Genomic DNA, 13,583 nt, shown 5'->3' on the forward strand with positions numbered 1-13,583 from the left:
CTGGGTTGAACTGCAGTTCCTAGCACCCCCAATCCATTGGCATCTTTTTGCTGGAAGTTTTAGTTCAGCCTCCATGAATCCCTGGCAGAAGAAGGCACTGCCGCATGCTGGCAGTAGAGAGGCAGCTTCTGTTGTGTGGCCCAGTCAAGCACCGAAACCCAACCCCTCTTTCAAGGGGTTTATATATTTGATGGGAGCCACCTGAGCAGGCTGCTTGTCAGCTGTCCCCTCTGATGCAGCACGTCCGTTGCGTATTAACACAGTTTTTACACAGTGGCACCTTAGTCATTATTCTTTGCTTTCCTCCTCTTGCAGTCGAGAGCGTTCCTGAGGGACTATTACAGGGACCACAACATAGAGCTATCCAAGCTACTGTACAAAATGGGCCAGACTCTGCCGACGTGGCTGAGGGAGGAACTCCAGAACACAAGATAGCCACTTCTTATCTCCTGTATTGAGCAATAGTAGAATGAGTCTGTGTGGAGGATCTCGGAACCTGTATGCCGAGCCAAAAGGATGTGATAATGGTGTGGGATGATATACACAACCAGGGAAGAAGCATTTTGAGCAATATCCATTCAAGATCATCTGGGGGAAATGGGGCAGCGGGGGGAAATAGCAGGCCCATTCAGTTAAATGCTGTAGCTTGGGAGAAGACGACCGCCTGAGACCAACCACCTGAGTTGAATGACTTCGCTACACACCTTGGCCGAAGCCAGCTCTACAGTGACCTCTTCCATCTTCCCCAGGAGTGTTGTGCTTTACCGCTAGTGTTGAGGTTGCCCCCTGTAGTCTGTGATGCCACTTCCTGGCGAAGAGGATCTGCTCAAGGATCTGCTCTTTCTCCGCATCTGAGTCCCATCACCTGAAATAGTATTACAGCAAGCCAGCTCCTTCTCAACAGATGATGGAGAAGGAAGAAACGAAGGACTGGCCGGCAGCCAGGGGGCTTTGCTTAGTAACAGCTCCCGCCCCCATGGAAGTTTGGAGAAGGGACCGCGAGGGCAGTATGACCTTGGGGCTGGATTGGGGAGTGCCCCTGCTGCAAGCATGGACCTACTTTATGCAATTTGGGATAAAGCCCAGACCGGACTGGGATGGTGTTACTCAGTAGAGTTCTTAGCTGAAAGAGGTGGTTTTTATATATATATTCATGGTGACTTTGAAAAAGACTACGGTGCTGGCAATACTTAGGTTATACAAGATGGATTTCCCACTCCCCTCTCTCCTCCGGTCTTCTTATTGGGGGATTTTTGAGAAGGGTGTGCACAGGAGATGGGAGGGGGATAAGGACGGGGAAGACGCACACATCTGTCCAAGCGAAATCACTCCAGAGGGTTATCTTAACACGCCCTCATCCTGCACCCCTGCCTGCAGCCACAAAGTTTTTGTGTGAGTGGTGGTTCCTGTGGTTAAAAGACTGACGCCATTCAGTATCCTAGCTGCTCTTCGCGCACATGGCCCCCGCTCCCAGATCATGAAAAGGAGGCCTGGGGTGTACATGACAGCCTTGGACTGGCAGCTGCCAAAAAAGGTTACTTAAGAACTTTGAACCGCTTGAGCACTAAGATAAAACAGTATTTTAGTAACTTTCCTTTCCCAGCCAGAACTATGGATGCCGGAGTTTGCATTCCAGATTAGGTTCTATATTATTATTATTATTTTGTCCCTTTTGTCGCTGCAGAGAAAGGCCATGGATTTGGCTGAACAGCCTGATACCCATGTTTTCTGTTGCTGCCCCAGCTCAGTGGCCAGGGTTGATGGGAGTCCCAACAGGAGTTTGGAGGGTACTGGAGTGGGGAAGGTTGCTGCGGAGGCTGGAGACATTAACGGCATCATTTCCCTCAGCTTCCCTTTCACTGGTTTCCCCAGCCAGGTGCTTCTCCATCCTGCAGACGGCCCACCTAGTGACTCCCAGTCACACAGGGCCTGTTCTTCCCCCTGACACTGTGCCTGAGCCCCATCTAGCGGATGAGTCGAGAAACAGCAGATGCCTTTCAGCTCTACCTTTTTATTCAGTGTCTTTATTTAAACAACTGTAACCAGTAAGGAATATGCAACTGCTCAAGAAGAAAAAATGGAATTGGAGATGGTGACAGTGGAGGGTTACTCATGTTGAAATGATGCCTCTTCTTCTTCCTGATTAAATCGTTTCTCATGTGGCCTTCTACACTACGGAACTTTTGACAATGGACCCAAACTACACTGACATTGAAGAGACCCTTCCTTCCCAGGAACACCTACCCCCTTTTCAAATAGGAAGAGCAGAGTAGTCAGTACAAAGGCTTCATACTTTCAGAAGTGGCCCTCTTGGATCTGCCTGTTTCTCTCCCCCACCTCCCTGTTCAAGGAAGCTCCTCCTTCCGTGAAGCCATGCACTAGGATATAAGCAAGAGAGCACTTTCTGTTTGTAGCAATATGGGCTGTGCCGCGTGAAGGTTGCGACCTCTGCCAGGTTATGCCATGAGCGATGGAGCCAAAGCAAGACACCTCTGTATTCTAAATACTGATCACATAGAAAAAAGGGAGAGGATAAGAGAGAGCTTGCAAAAGGGGCACATGAACAAGGAGTGCAGAACCCCGTCTGCTGCAGGTTTTTGTCTCCTCAGCTGAGCCCCAATATCAAAAGTGTGCTTACCTGGGAGAAAAGTGCTTTCAGTGAGAGGGACTGAAAGGAAGTGAACCGTGGCTGGGAAAGGGCGCTGTGCTCTTTTAAAACGCACACGCCCCTCTTCCTCAACTATTTCTTGCATGGTAGGAGCCGACCTGCATTCAAATAGCATATGCTATAGTCCTGTCTAGTCTAGCCCTGTGTCACCTGCATGTGTCCTATGTTGAAGGGTTTTGAAACCTGGAATTTGACCAAAAAATCCCCCCTCCCCTTAATCTGTGGATTTCTAGCTATTGGGCACTTGGTCGTTTTAAAGGGGAGCCTTCATGTTAGCAATAGATCTGGCAACAGGAGTTAGTATTTGGACAAGTAACCTTTATAAGCATGCCCCCCCTTTGCCCACTGCTGGTGGCAGTCTTAAAACCTGAAGCTCAGGGCCATCTTTCCTGCTCAATTAAATCTAGTGGTGGTGTGCTTTGTGAGCACTGCAGGTGAGAAGCCATAAATAAGCTTAGGAGTGCAGTTGAACTGGGGAAGTAGGCATGTCATGGGAATGGTACTTTTAACCAACCAAACGAGTAAAGTAATCTGCATGTGGGACAACTGCTCCTGCTGCTGCAATTCAAGGCCCTGGTGAGTTAATTTTGGGCAGATGTCGGAGTGAATGAAAGTGACAAGACACACAGAATGCTGTCATAGCCTTTCCCAGTGTTTGCAGCCTAAGGCACAGGGCCAGAAACTGCTATCCTCTACAAATTTAATTGCTACTCAGATTGAAAAAGGACAAATCTATAAAGCAGCAGAAGCAAGGAAGGCTTGGCTGCAAAAATGTGGCAGTAGACGGGGTGGGCAGTTGCTGGGGTCTACAGTCGTACCTTGGTTTTCAAACAGAATGTGTTCTGGAAGTCCATTCGACTTCCAAAACGTTCAGAAACCAAGGTGTGGCTTCCAATGGGTTCCAGGAGTGTCCTGCAGCCAGTCAGAAGCCACGCCGGATGTTCAGCTTCCAAGGCAAAGCTCGCAAACCGGAACACCTACTTCCGGGTTTGCAGCTTTCAAGTTCCAAGTTGCTCATGAACTAAGCTGTTTGAAAACCAAGGTACAACTACTTGGTTGGTTTTTCCACAGCATGCACTGAATATTTGCAAAATGGTTCAGTGGGGCTTTTAGAATTGGTTAAAAGGAGTGAGTACATGCTCAGCCCAGGAATTTTTCCATTACCATAACTGATCTCTCAGCCTTTTCAGTAAACACACAGAGAGGGAGACAGAGACATAAATGTTGTTACTATTACTATGTTAGAAGTTGGAAACCCTCACTGCAAGTCGCCCAGAGATCTGCCCTTGCATCCTGATCTACCTTTTGCTCACCCCTGCTCTAGGAGACTTGCTTTATGACAAAATAGCATCCTGGGCCTTTCTTTCTCTCATAGTTTCCACATAGTGTATTGACCTTGCTGCAGCTTTGATGCTTGTTTAAAATCAATCCGGTTGAAGGTAAAAACAAACAAACAAACCTGTTTTAGTGTGAAAGTTTCTGCAAAATAGTACCCTTCCCTTTATAGGGGGAATATTCTTTGCAGCTGAAGCCCAAGAGGCTGTGAAGTCTCCTGTCCGGTTCTTGACCCATGCCCGTCTCTCTAACATCCAGAAAGGTCAAGCCACAGGTTTAGATGCTAAGTAACATGATAACCATTGCCTCATTTATCTGTATGAAGGATTCGTATGGTGGCCCTCACTAGATCTTCAGGAAATTGCTTTAACAGGTAATCTGCAGAGGCAATGGTAGCTGCAGCCCAAAAGTTTGTCCCCATTGCAAATTTTGTGAGCAGTGTGCACACAAAAAGCAGCAAAATGATGCAGAAGTTTTGCTTTTGTTTTTTTACAAATGCATTTTGAATTTAGCTCCTGAAGGTAGCTGTTGTGTCAGGTTCAGGCATCACATGGCCAAAGCGGTAAATGCAAAAAAAGATGAAACCTTTATACATGATCATTGTTCAAAAGTATTAATTTGTCCTGCTCCCAAAAGCTGGTGTGGTTTAGCCTATACAGTGTGAGGAGAAATCTGCCTTTGCACTGGTCAGCAACGTTCATAAGGCTGAGCAAATGTCAGGCATCTTGTCAATATCTGGGTTTTTAAGGAGGACAGTTGTTTTGTTACTGGGTTTGTTTGGTTTGTTCTTTATAAAAGGACGAGCGCTCTGAAGATTTTTATGTTTTGCATGAGATTCTGTATGGCTTCCCATGGGAAAGGGGGTATTTTCTTGGTGGGAAGGGAGGAAAGGGGAGGGAATACATTTAAGAGTCTTTCTCCCTTATTTTTAATCTGTACTTGAACTCATTTTGGGTTCAGAAAACTGTGTCACTAATGTAAGGTCCTGTTGAACTAACTGCTAATAAAATTGGGTTGTCTGTTTTTAGATCATTTGTGTGGGGTCTCTTCGTGTGTGTCTCCTCTCTCTGCTTTTGTGAAATGGAAGTGGGGAACATAACTTTATTTTTTAAGACTCAGCAAATCAATGTTTTGGTTTTCTTTTTTTACAAGGACTAGGACTCTCAGCTTCTGTTCTGCAAGTAACTTTCTGTGTTCACAAACAGGAACTTGAGCAAAGTCCCGGATAATGGCACTGCAAAACTGCAGAAAGTATTACCACAGAGGCATTCTAAAATAGCATCAAATCCTTTTCAGCGATGTGCAGGCTACACAGCATACTGCAAATCAGAGACATAATACAACGCAGTACTGCAGCTTCTCCCAACCTGGTGCCTTCCAGATATTTTGGACTACATGAACAATCATCCCTAACAATTGTCCATGCTGGCTGTGAATAATGGGAGTTGTGATCCAAAACTTCTGGAAGGCACTAGCTTGGGAAAGGCTGCTGTAGAGGAACAGTCTAGTTCATTCATTGGACCTGGTTTGTTGAGTGTAGTACCATATATATATATGAAGATTGATACTTCCCAGTTCTGACATACTTTCATGGGAACTCTGACTAACATATCATGATCCAGTGCAAAAACTGCTAAAACCAGTGTTGACATAATGGCATAATAAACAACAGTTAAATAATTACCATCAATGAAATAGCCAAACAGATCAGAGGTTTATTCTTTTAATTTTTAAAAAACTTTTTTTAAAAGTTTCATTCCAACCCTTTAATCTTTAGTTTTCAGCTGAGAATTTGAACACCGATCAAGGTTTTCAGCATGTGATCTCTGGATCACCTTGCAATGGATTATGAAGGTTTTTTTGTGTTTTTTTAAAAGTGAATCATTAGAATAGCTGAGGTTTTGTGAGCTGTTAATGGACGCATTCTGCCAGAAGGTGGCAGTATCAGATTTGAAACTGGGATCCAGGTGGCAGGTAAAATAAAGCTTGTAGGCAAGTTATGCTTGCCGTGGATTCATGATAGATGCTGGCTGAAATATGACTGTGAGGGTGCAGCTGTGTAGCCATCAGTTTGTGCAAAGTGGTTCTCTACATACTTGCAGCAATGTCAGCTGCACCTTTGTAAAACGCTGGTGATTATATTAGTCTGGCGGAAGTTTCCCCAACATGAGGCATCACTGCACACATGCTCCCTCACTATTACTTCCCACACAGTTGCATTTCAACCAGCAATTCATATGACTGGTTGTGCAGGTGCAACTCCTTTGTACAGTGGTACCTTGGTTCTCAAACGCCTCGGTACTCAAACAACTTGGAACCCAAACACTGCAAACCCAGAAGTAAGTGTTCCGGGTTGCCAACTTTTTTCGGAAGCTGAGTGTGCTCCATTTTGAGTGTTACGCTGAGGTCTGTCTGTTTTTGCTATTCATTTTGCGTTTTTGTTTTTGCGGCTTTTTTGTTTTGTTTTTGTGACTGTGTGGAACCCAGTTCAGCTACTGATTGATTGACTGTGTGACTGCAGTACGGTGTTTATTGCTTTCATTTTATGGATCAATGGTCTTGTTAGATAGTAAAATTCATGCTAAATTGCTGTTTTAGGGGTTGTTTTTAAAAGTCTGGAACGGATTAATCCATCTTGCATTACTTTCTATGGGAAAGCGCGCCTTGGCTTTGGGACGGACTTCTGGAATGGATTAAGTTTGAGAACCAAGGTACCACTGTACTGTGCTTTGTTTTACATTTTGGCTGCATTTAGTTCTGAGCTGATGCTGCCATCTTGTGGGGACACCTTAATGAACGCACATAAGCACCATGCAATTCCCATTGTGCAGAAGTGCCCCTGTGGCATAGTTCTGCTAACAAGAGGTGGCAGAAGTAAGAAGGATATTGCTACCTGATCCGTGTTACCTGATCCAGCACGGAAGCATCTACAGATGCAAAGGACTTGAGGGCACCCTATTGCCAGGGGTGGGGGAGTTGTAAGCCAAAGCGCTGTGTCCTCTTGTGGACAACCAAGGGCCACATGCTGCTGGGGGTGGGCAGGGCCAGAGGCAGAGGTGGACGGAGCAATGGATGTGAATTTCAACCTTTGTGCAGTAGGCTACTTTCTAAACACACTCACTCACACAGAGCCTCTCTTCTCCAGACAAGCCAGTGGCATTATCAGAGTTCAAAAACACATACCACCCAGGCAAAAACACTCAAGCTTGTGGAGCAGTGTCAGTGAGGGACATCCCCAAGGGTGGTTTGGAGGTCCATTGCTATTGCAGTGTTGTGCCTTACATACTGTATCCAGTGGAACTTTCTTTCTTTGTCCTCTGTAGAAATCTCTGCCGCCTCTGGCGATGGCTGCTGTTCCGCCAGGGGACAATACCTCTGTGTTTGCTCATTGAGCATCTAGTCCTTGAGAATTAAGGGCTTCCTATGAAACTGAGGTGGGGCGGGGAAGGAGTCTCTCATGTTTACAGAAGCAATGAGTGCCTCCAAAACTGATAACAGTTCTCCATGGAGTCACACAGTGCGGTAAGCAAAGAATTCCACAACAGGCGCTGAAGCTTTCCTGCTCAGAGGAAGGAAGTCCTTGCTTTGTGGGCTTTCGGGGCTGGTAATTACTACTTAAAGGATGAATGGTCTCCTAGTTATTGCCGCTATAAGGGCTAGACCCCAGGGTACCATCAAGTCACCATACTTCAAGAAAGAATAGCATATGTGGGAGATTGTTTCCTTTTCAAAACTTTAGAATGGATGTTATGCTCCTGAATAGCTAACGGGTGCCTTGGGCAGGGATGGAATTGAAAAGACAGATGCGTCTTCCCATTCAACCAGTATATCACTCAACTGACCACACCATCCTTTCTTGAGGACGTCTCAGCACGAAGGCTGTGTCAAAGCAGTAAGTGTACAATGGAGGCATCTTGTACACAACTCCAGTATACAAATTCTTTTTAAAAATGAGAGGTATTGCGGCTTACTTTTGCTTGTAAGTTAACCCACTGCTGGCGGGGAAATAGGCAACAGTATTTAGTATGTGATGCCCACTTAAAAATGTACTACTGGCTGAGCTGGTTGTCCGTGCTCTGCTACTCGCTGGGTAGATCATTATCACTCTCAATTTGAATAAAACCTAGAGCTAGGAGAGAAAGCAGGGGCTGGCTAATAATGTAGAGGTGAGCAGATGACAATCTCGACATGCTGTTAGAGCTCCATCTGGGAAGACTTCCCCATGGAATAAATAAAGGACTTCCACATGCAATAGAGGCTGAACCCTTGGGGTCATGATCATTGTCTATAGTTAGCAAGCTGTAGTGAAATAATTTCTCTAATGGGAAAGGAGAGCACTGACTTACAAAACAGATCCTTGGTCAAACACGCACACATAAAGCCCCTGAGATGTCTTGAAAGGTCACAGAGCTAGCTAGAAAATTATGCTTGTTAGCTTGGGTGGGGCCAACCGGTTCTTATGGTCTAATAGTGTTTGTGCTATTTTTTTTTAACATGGATCACAAGCTGCTGAGTTCCATGGTCTTGGAGATACCCTAAACTACAAAAGTCAATCCAAAATTAAAAATCTATTCCACTTTCAGTAGAACCAGGAGAAACCAGTACAGAGCAATTTCTACATAGCCTAACGTGATCATGTTGCCAGTGTGCCACCCAACATCTGGTAGGAATTCCCCATGCTGACTGGATCTTGGGTTTGGTTTCTACTTGTTCTGGTGAATAAGGAACAGGCATACTGTACACAGAAACAGGATGCTAAGCATTTTCTGACTACCCTCTTGGGATCAATGGGCTTTGCATACTGTCTGCATTTGATTGTAGTGACAGCCACTGTAAAGACAGTTACTGGGCCCCTGGAAAGACAGTTACTGTGCCCAGACCTTGGGGTGGCTTTTAATCTTTTCTCCCTGCTGGTCTCCTCTGTGCTTTGAGAGGGAAGCAGAGTGGGTGGGTAAGGGCAGACAGGGAAATGAAGCACACAGTTCACCACAGTGCAAAGGTCTCGTTGCCTGATCACAGTGGAATGTTGTATCCCGGCAGAGACAAAAGGGGCTATGCTTATTTCCACAGTGCACAACTTGGCTCATCTGCATGGGGCCTCTCGAGCTATTCTGCTGCAGGCTGCTCCTCCGACTATGACGCACGTGGCCTAAATAGCAGCATTTGGGGTCTGGGGTGGGTGTGCGATCCTCTTGGCTGACATCAGTGTGTCAACCGCAGGGTTCTTCAATTTATCCCGTCTCAACCAGGAAGCCAGACTTAGCATTAGTGTGTAATTGCAGCTGAGTCCCACATACAACACTTTACCTGCTTTGAGTATTAATTTACCCCCTCCCTCTTTGACAACACAACAAAGATCCTCTGGATGTCTTCCCTTCACCCTCATCCTGGCAATAATGCTATTGTCCCCTCACTCTCCTTGAAAAGGTGTAGGCTTGAAATAATATTTTCAGTATTTTTCTCCCTGTCACAGCTCAACCCTATAAAAATAAGAAAGAGTGCATGCTTTCTACACAGCCCTTGGAATTAAGAGTATGAAACAAAACTTCTTGCTCAATGCAAGCCTTTTAGAAATTAAGGGGGAAAGTCAACGCAAACAGGTGCCATTCTGGATTCCACCTTCCATCAGCTTCAGCCAGCATAGGCAATAGTCAGGGATGATGAGAGTTTTACTCCAAAAATTCTGGAGAGCTTCAGGTTGGGAAAAGCTGATGTATACTAGCAGCAAACTTAGGGATCCGTCTTGCCAAAGAGTTTCACCTATATACAGTGGTACCTCGGGTTACATACGCTTCAGGTTACAGACTCCGCTAACCCAGAAATAGTACCTCGGGTTAAGAACTTTGCTTCAGGATGAGAACCGAAATCGTGCTCTGGCGGCGTAGCAGCAGCAAGAGGCCCCATTAGCTGAAGTGGTGCTTCAGGTTAAGAACAGTTTCAGGTTAAGAATGGACCTCCGGAACGAATTAAGTACTTAACCTGAGGTACCACTGTACAAGTTGGAAGATATCAGCGTGCTTGGTTCACAGGTGGGGGCAAGGTTTGCAGAAGTACCCATTTTTATTTTTTAAGGGGGAGGAGAAAAACACAAAAATAGCTTCCTAAGGGCTTGGCATGCTCAAGAATGCTGACTTATTGCTGGAGGGCGGGGCAGAGGAAAAGAAAATGAAAACAAGGAACAGGGGAATGGACTAGGGTAGGGAGAGCCAATGTTGGGTGCTCCAAACATTGTTAGACAGGGCTCCCATGACTCCTGGCCATTTCTGAGGCTAATGGAGTCCCACAACCTCTAGAGGACCCTGGAATGAGGCATTCTGAACAGAAGGCTCCATGCTACAATATTTTGTTGCAGGTCCCACATGTATTCTGTAAATGAACACCAGCTTTTGAAACCGCTTCTTGGGAAAGAAAGAAAGAAACCCTGGTGCAGCAAAGAAGACCAGAGAGAGGGGAATGAGGTAGCCAAATTTGTTCATTTGTACCGCCTGTCTTGTTGACAAAACTCTGCAAGTTTATTAGAGGAAGCAGAAACATTACACAACAAACAAGGCCAGAAAGCCCCAAAACATATTAGCTGAAACCACATCCCCCTCACAGGGTCTGGGAAATGTATTTGGCTTCTTGTCATCTGACCTCTTTGAGACAGCATTCCAGCAGGGAAACAACACAACCCACAAGCCCCAAAGCATTTTCAGAGCACCAGCAGCTTCCTCAGTGTCTGGTCTGAGGCTGGGAAAATAGGCCAAAGAACTGAGGGTGACAATGGCTTGGAGTCGGGGGACACTATGGGCTCTGTGGACACCTCCTTGGGAACACTGAAGACATTTGCCACTCAAAGCCTGAATGCAGTGTGTTCTGTTTCCCCTCTGAATATCCTGCTCACAGTGCCAAGCTAGTAAAAAGAAGCTCAGAAAGTCTATTTGTGGTGAGCTTTTCAAACAGCTCATAGCTCCACCTTCCACTGCAGTAGCTTAGCATGAAGGCTGAAGGTTAGTGAGCGGAGGGCAGGCTGCTATTTTCAGGAGCATGTCAGAATTCTGATACGATGAAAACAGCCTTTTGATGAGGTCTAGGACTAGCCTTTTTCTCATACATGGTTTGGCTAGGCATAATCCTTCAGAGTTTGTCTGCACTGCATTTCTTTCCTTCTGCACAATCGTCCTGCAAGTCCCTTCATTCTGCTACATCCAGTCCCCAAATCATAGAATTGCAGATTTTATGGAAGGGATCCTGAGGATCATCTAGTCCAAACCTTGCAATGCAGTAATTTGCAGTTGTCCCATGCAAGGATTGAACCTGCAACCTTGGCATTAACAGCACCATGCTCTAAACCAGTGTTTCCCAACCTTGGGCCTCCAGCTGTTTTTGAACAACAACTCCCATCATCCCTGACTAGCAAGACCAGTGGCAAGGGATGATGGGAATTGTAGTCCAAAAACAGCTGGAGGCCCGAGGTTGGGAAACACTGCTCTAAACAACAGAGCTATGGAAAGGGGATATTTGTATTAATGCTGTGATGGTTACTTTCATGGAGGAGGAAGATGAAATTGGCACGCCTCTGCCAATGTGAAGAGCTGCTGTGTGCATGAACTTCAGATTCCAGCAGTGCATTTCTGGCTGCCAACATTCTCAGTGGCTCTTGCTTTGTTGGCTAAGAGTTGCTTGTCACCCAGCAGCACTTTCCTGTCGCCCTTGCTGTGTGGGGTGGCTGCCCAGAATAAAAAGAGAGCATTGACCACAATATATGTAACATTTATGCTCTGCTTTCCCTTCAGTTATGCCATTAAGAAATCGGAAGGGATGCAAAGAAGGAGAAGACCCCCCCCCCAAGCCCCCTGGGGCTGCATATATCGCTCTTTCTGTAGGGAACTGTGTTTTGCTCCCAGACACAGGCCTCTGGGCATCCTCTAACATTTCTGAAGTTGGACCTGTCCTTCCAAAAAAGGGCCCAGGGTTTAAAGAGCTTCAGGTGAGGCGTTTCCTAGTTTGTGCATGGAGGGCTCTAAATTGCTTAGGGCCCAGATTAGACTTTGCCTTCCCAAGCCAGTCTGGCATCCTAGTAAACACATTTTAAATTTAACCGCACTAAACGCAGCACTTTATATGCAATCAATCATTCTCTTAAGTGCTCTACAGAGTATTTAATTACAGGTCGCCCATGGCCTTCAAACCTCTGCCTTCTGCCTCCCTCTCCCATCTCCAGCCACGGCACACTCACTGCCATTGCTGGCTGGAATAACATAGCTCTGCCCCTGGATCAGAGCCTAGATACATTTCCCTACGAGCGGTAACAGTAGAAAAAAAGAGAAGCCGGACTCCTAGCTTTGTAGCCCAATCTTTTCTGCTCCACTGAAGCCTATAGGTTTCAGAGGCAGGTAGAAACCAGGCTGGACATCTCCTAGCCATGTGAGTGCTAGATAATATCTTCTGAAATCGTACAGTGGTACCTTGGTTTAAGAACAGCCCTGTTTACAAACCATTCGGTTTACGAACTCTACAAAACCGGAAGTAGTGTCCCGGTTTGCGAACTTTACCTCGGTCTAAGAACAGAAGCTGAACAGTGGAAGGGAACTGGTTGCGGGAGACCTCCTTAGGGAAAACGTACCTCGGTTTAAGAACGGACTTCCGGAATGGATTAAGTTCGTAAACCGAGGTACCACTGTATTGTGAAAGAGAGATAATCAAGGTTTCATAAATCCTAGAGGTGTGCACTAGTCACAAGATTCAACTTTTATCTGTAGCTTTGGGAAGCAGGACTCTATTTTGCAGTATTCTGTGTCTTTCCAAATCATCTCAATATTCAGAACAAAATGAGATCTGGTAAAAACGATTCTCTCCCCGCCCCAACTCCATTTACTCTAATTGGGAACTGAAAAATGTCTGTAACTTTTCCTCTTCACAAAAGTGGATGGCATTTGTAGATGCAGGAGCCACTTGTAGATGAGCCTGCCAAACTGGAGGCAGCTACATCCAGGGATTTCCATGCAGGGCACCTTTAAAGTTTGATTTGAAACGACAAAGTACATTCCATAACTTCTCCATTTGCTGCAAGGAAGAATAACGAGTGTGAGAGATTACAAATACAACCCAGCACTTTTCTGTGTGTTTGCAGTTGTCTGTGTTCCCATTTAATTTGCTTGGTACACATGAAGTTACCCTCAAACAACACCAATCCTGATGCTTTCTCCCTGTAAATTTGGGTTTACTTGATATGGGAGTAATCCAATAATTTGGGCCAATGAATCTGAAATCCAATAACATCTGGAGAGGTAAAAGGTAAAGGACCCCTGGATGGTTAAGTCCAGTCAAAGGCGACTATTGGGTTGCGGCGCTCATCTTGCTTTCAGTCCGAGGGAGCCGATGTTTGTCCACAGACAACTTTCTGGGTCATGGGGCCAGCATGACTAAACTGCTTCTGGTGCAACAGAACATGATGATGGAAGCCAGAGCGCATGGAAATGCTGTTTACCTTCCCACCACCTATTTATCTACTTGCACCATTTCCCTATCCATATCCTTGCCTTATACTGTCATGGCTTCACCCGCTCAAACTCCTCCTCTCCCAGTAATGAGAAACAAA

The 13,583-nt window shown here is 45.7% G+C and overlaps 1 protein-coding gene across 1 annotated transcript in view; it reads left to right on the forward strand.

Annotated features, from left to right (window-relative positions):
- Window positions 1-5,030, forward strand: part of NDST1 (N-deacetylase and N-sulfotransferase 1) — a 28,433-nt gene extending 23,403 nt beyond the window's left edge. Inside the window, exon 14 of the mRNA XM_079968220.1 lies at window positions 316-5,030. Within this exon, the coding sequence (XP_079824346.1) occupies window positions 316-435 (120 nt within the window). The 3' untranslated portion in view covers window positions 436-5,030. The remainder of the gene's footprint in view (window positions 1-315) is intronic.
- Window positions 5,031-13,583: the final 8,553 nt, after the last annotated feature.

This window comes from Podarcis cretensis (assembly GCF_951804945.1).
Source record: "Podarcis cretensis genome assembly, chromosome: 2".
NCBI classification, from domain to species: Eukaryota; Metazoa; Chordata; class Lepidosauria; order Squamata; family Lacertidae; genus Podarcis; species Podarcis cretensis.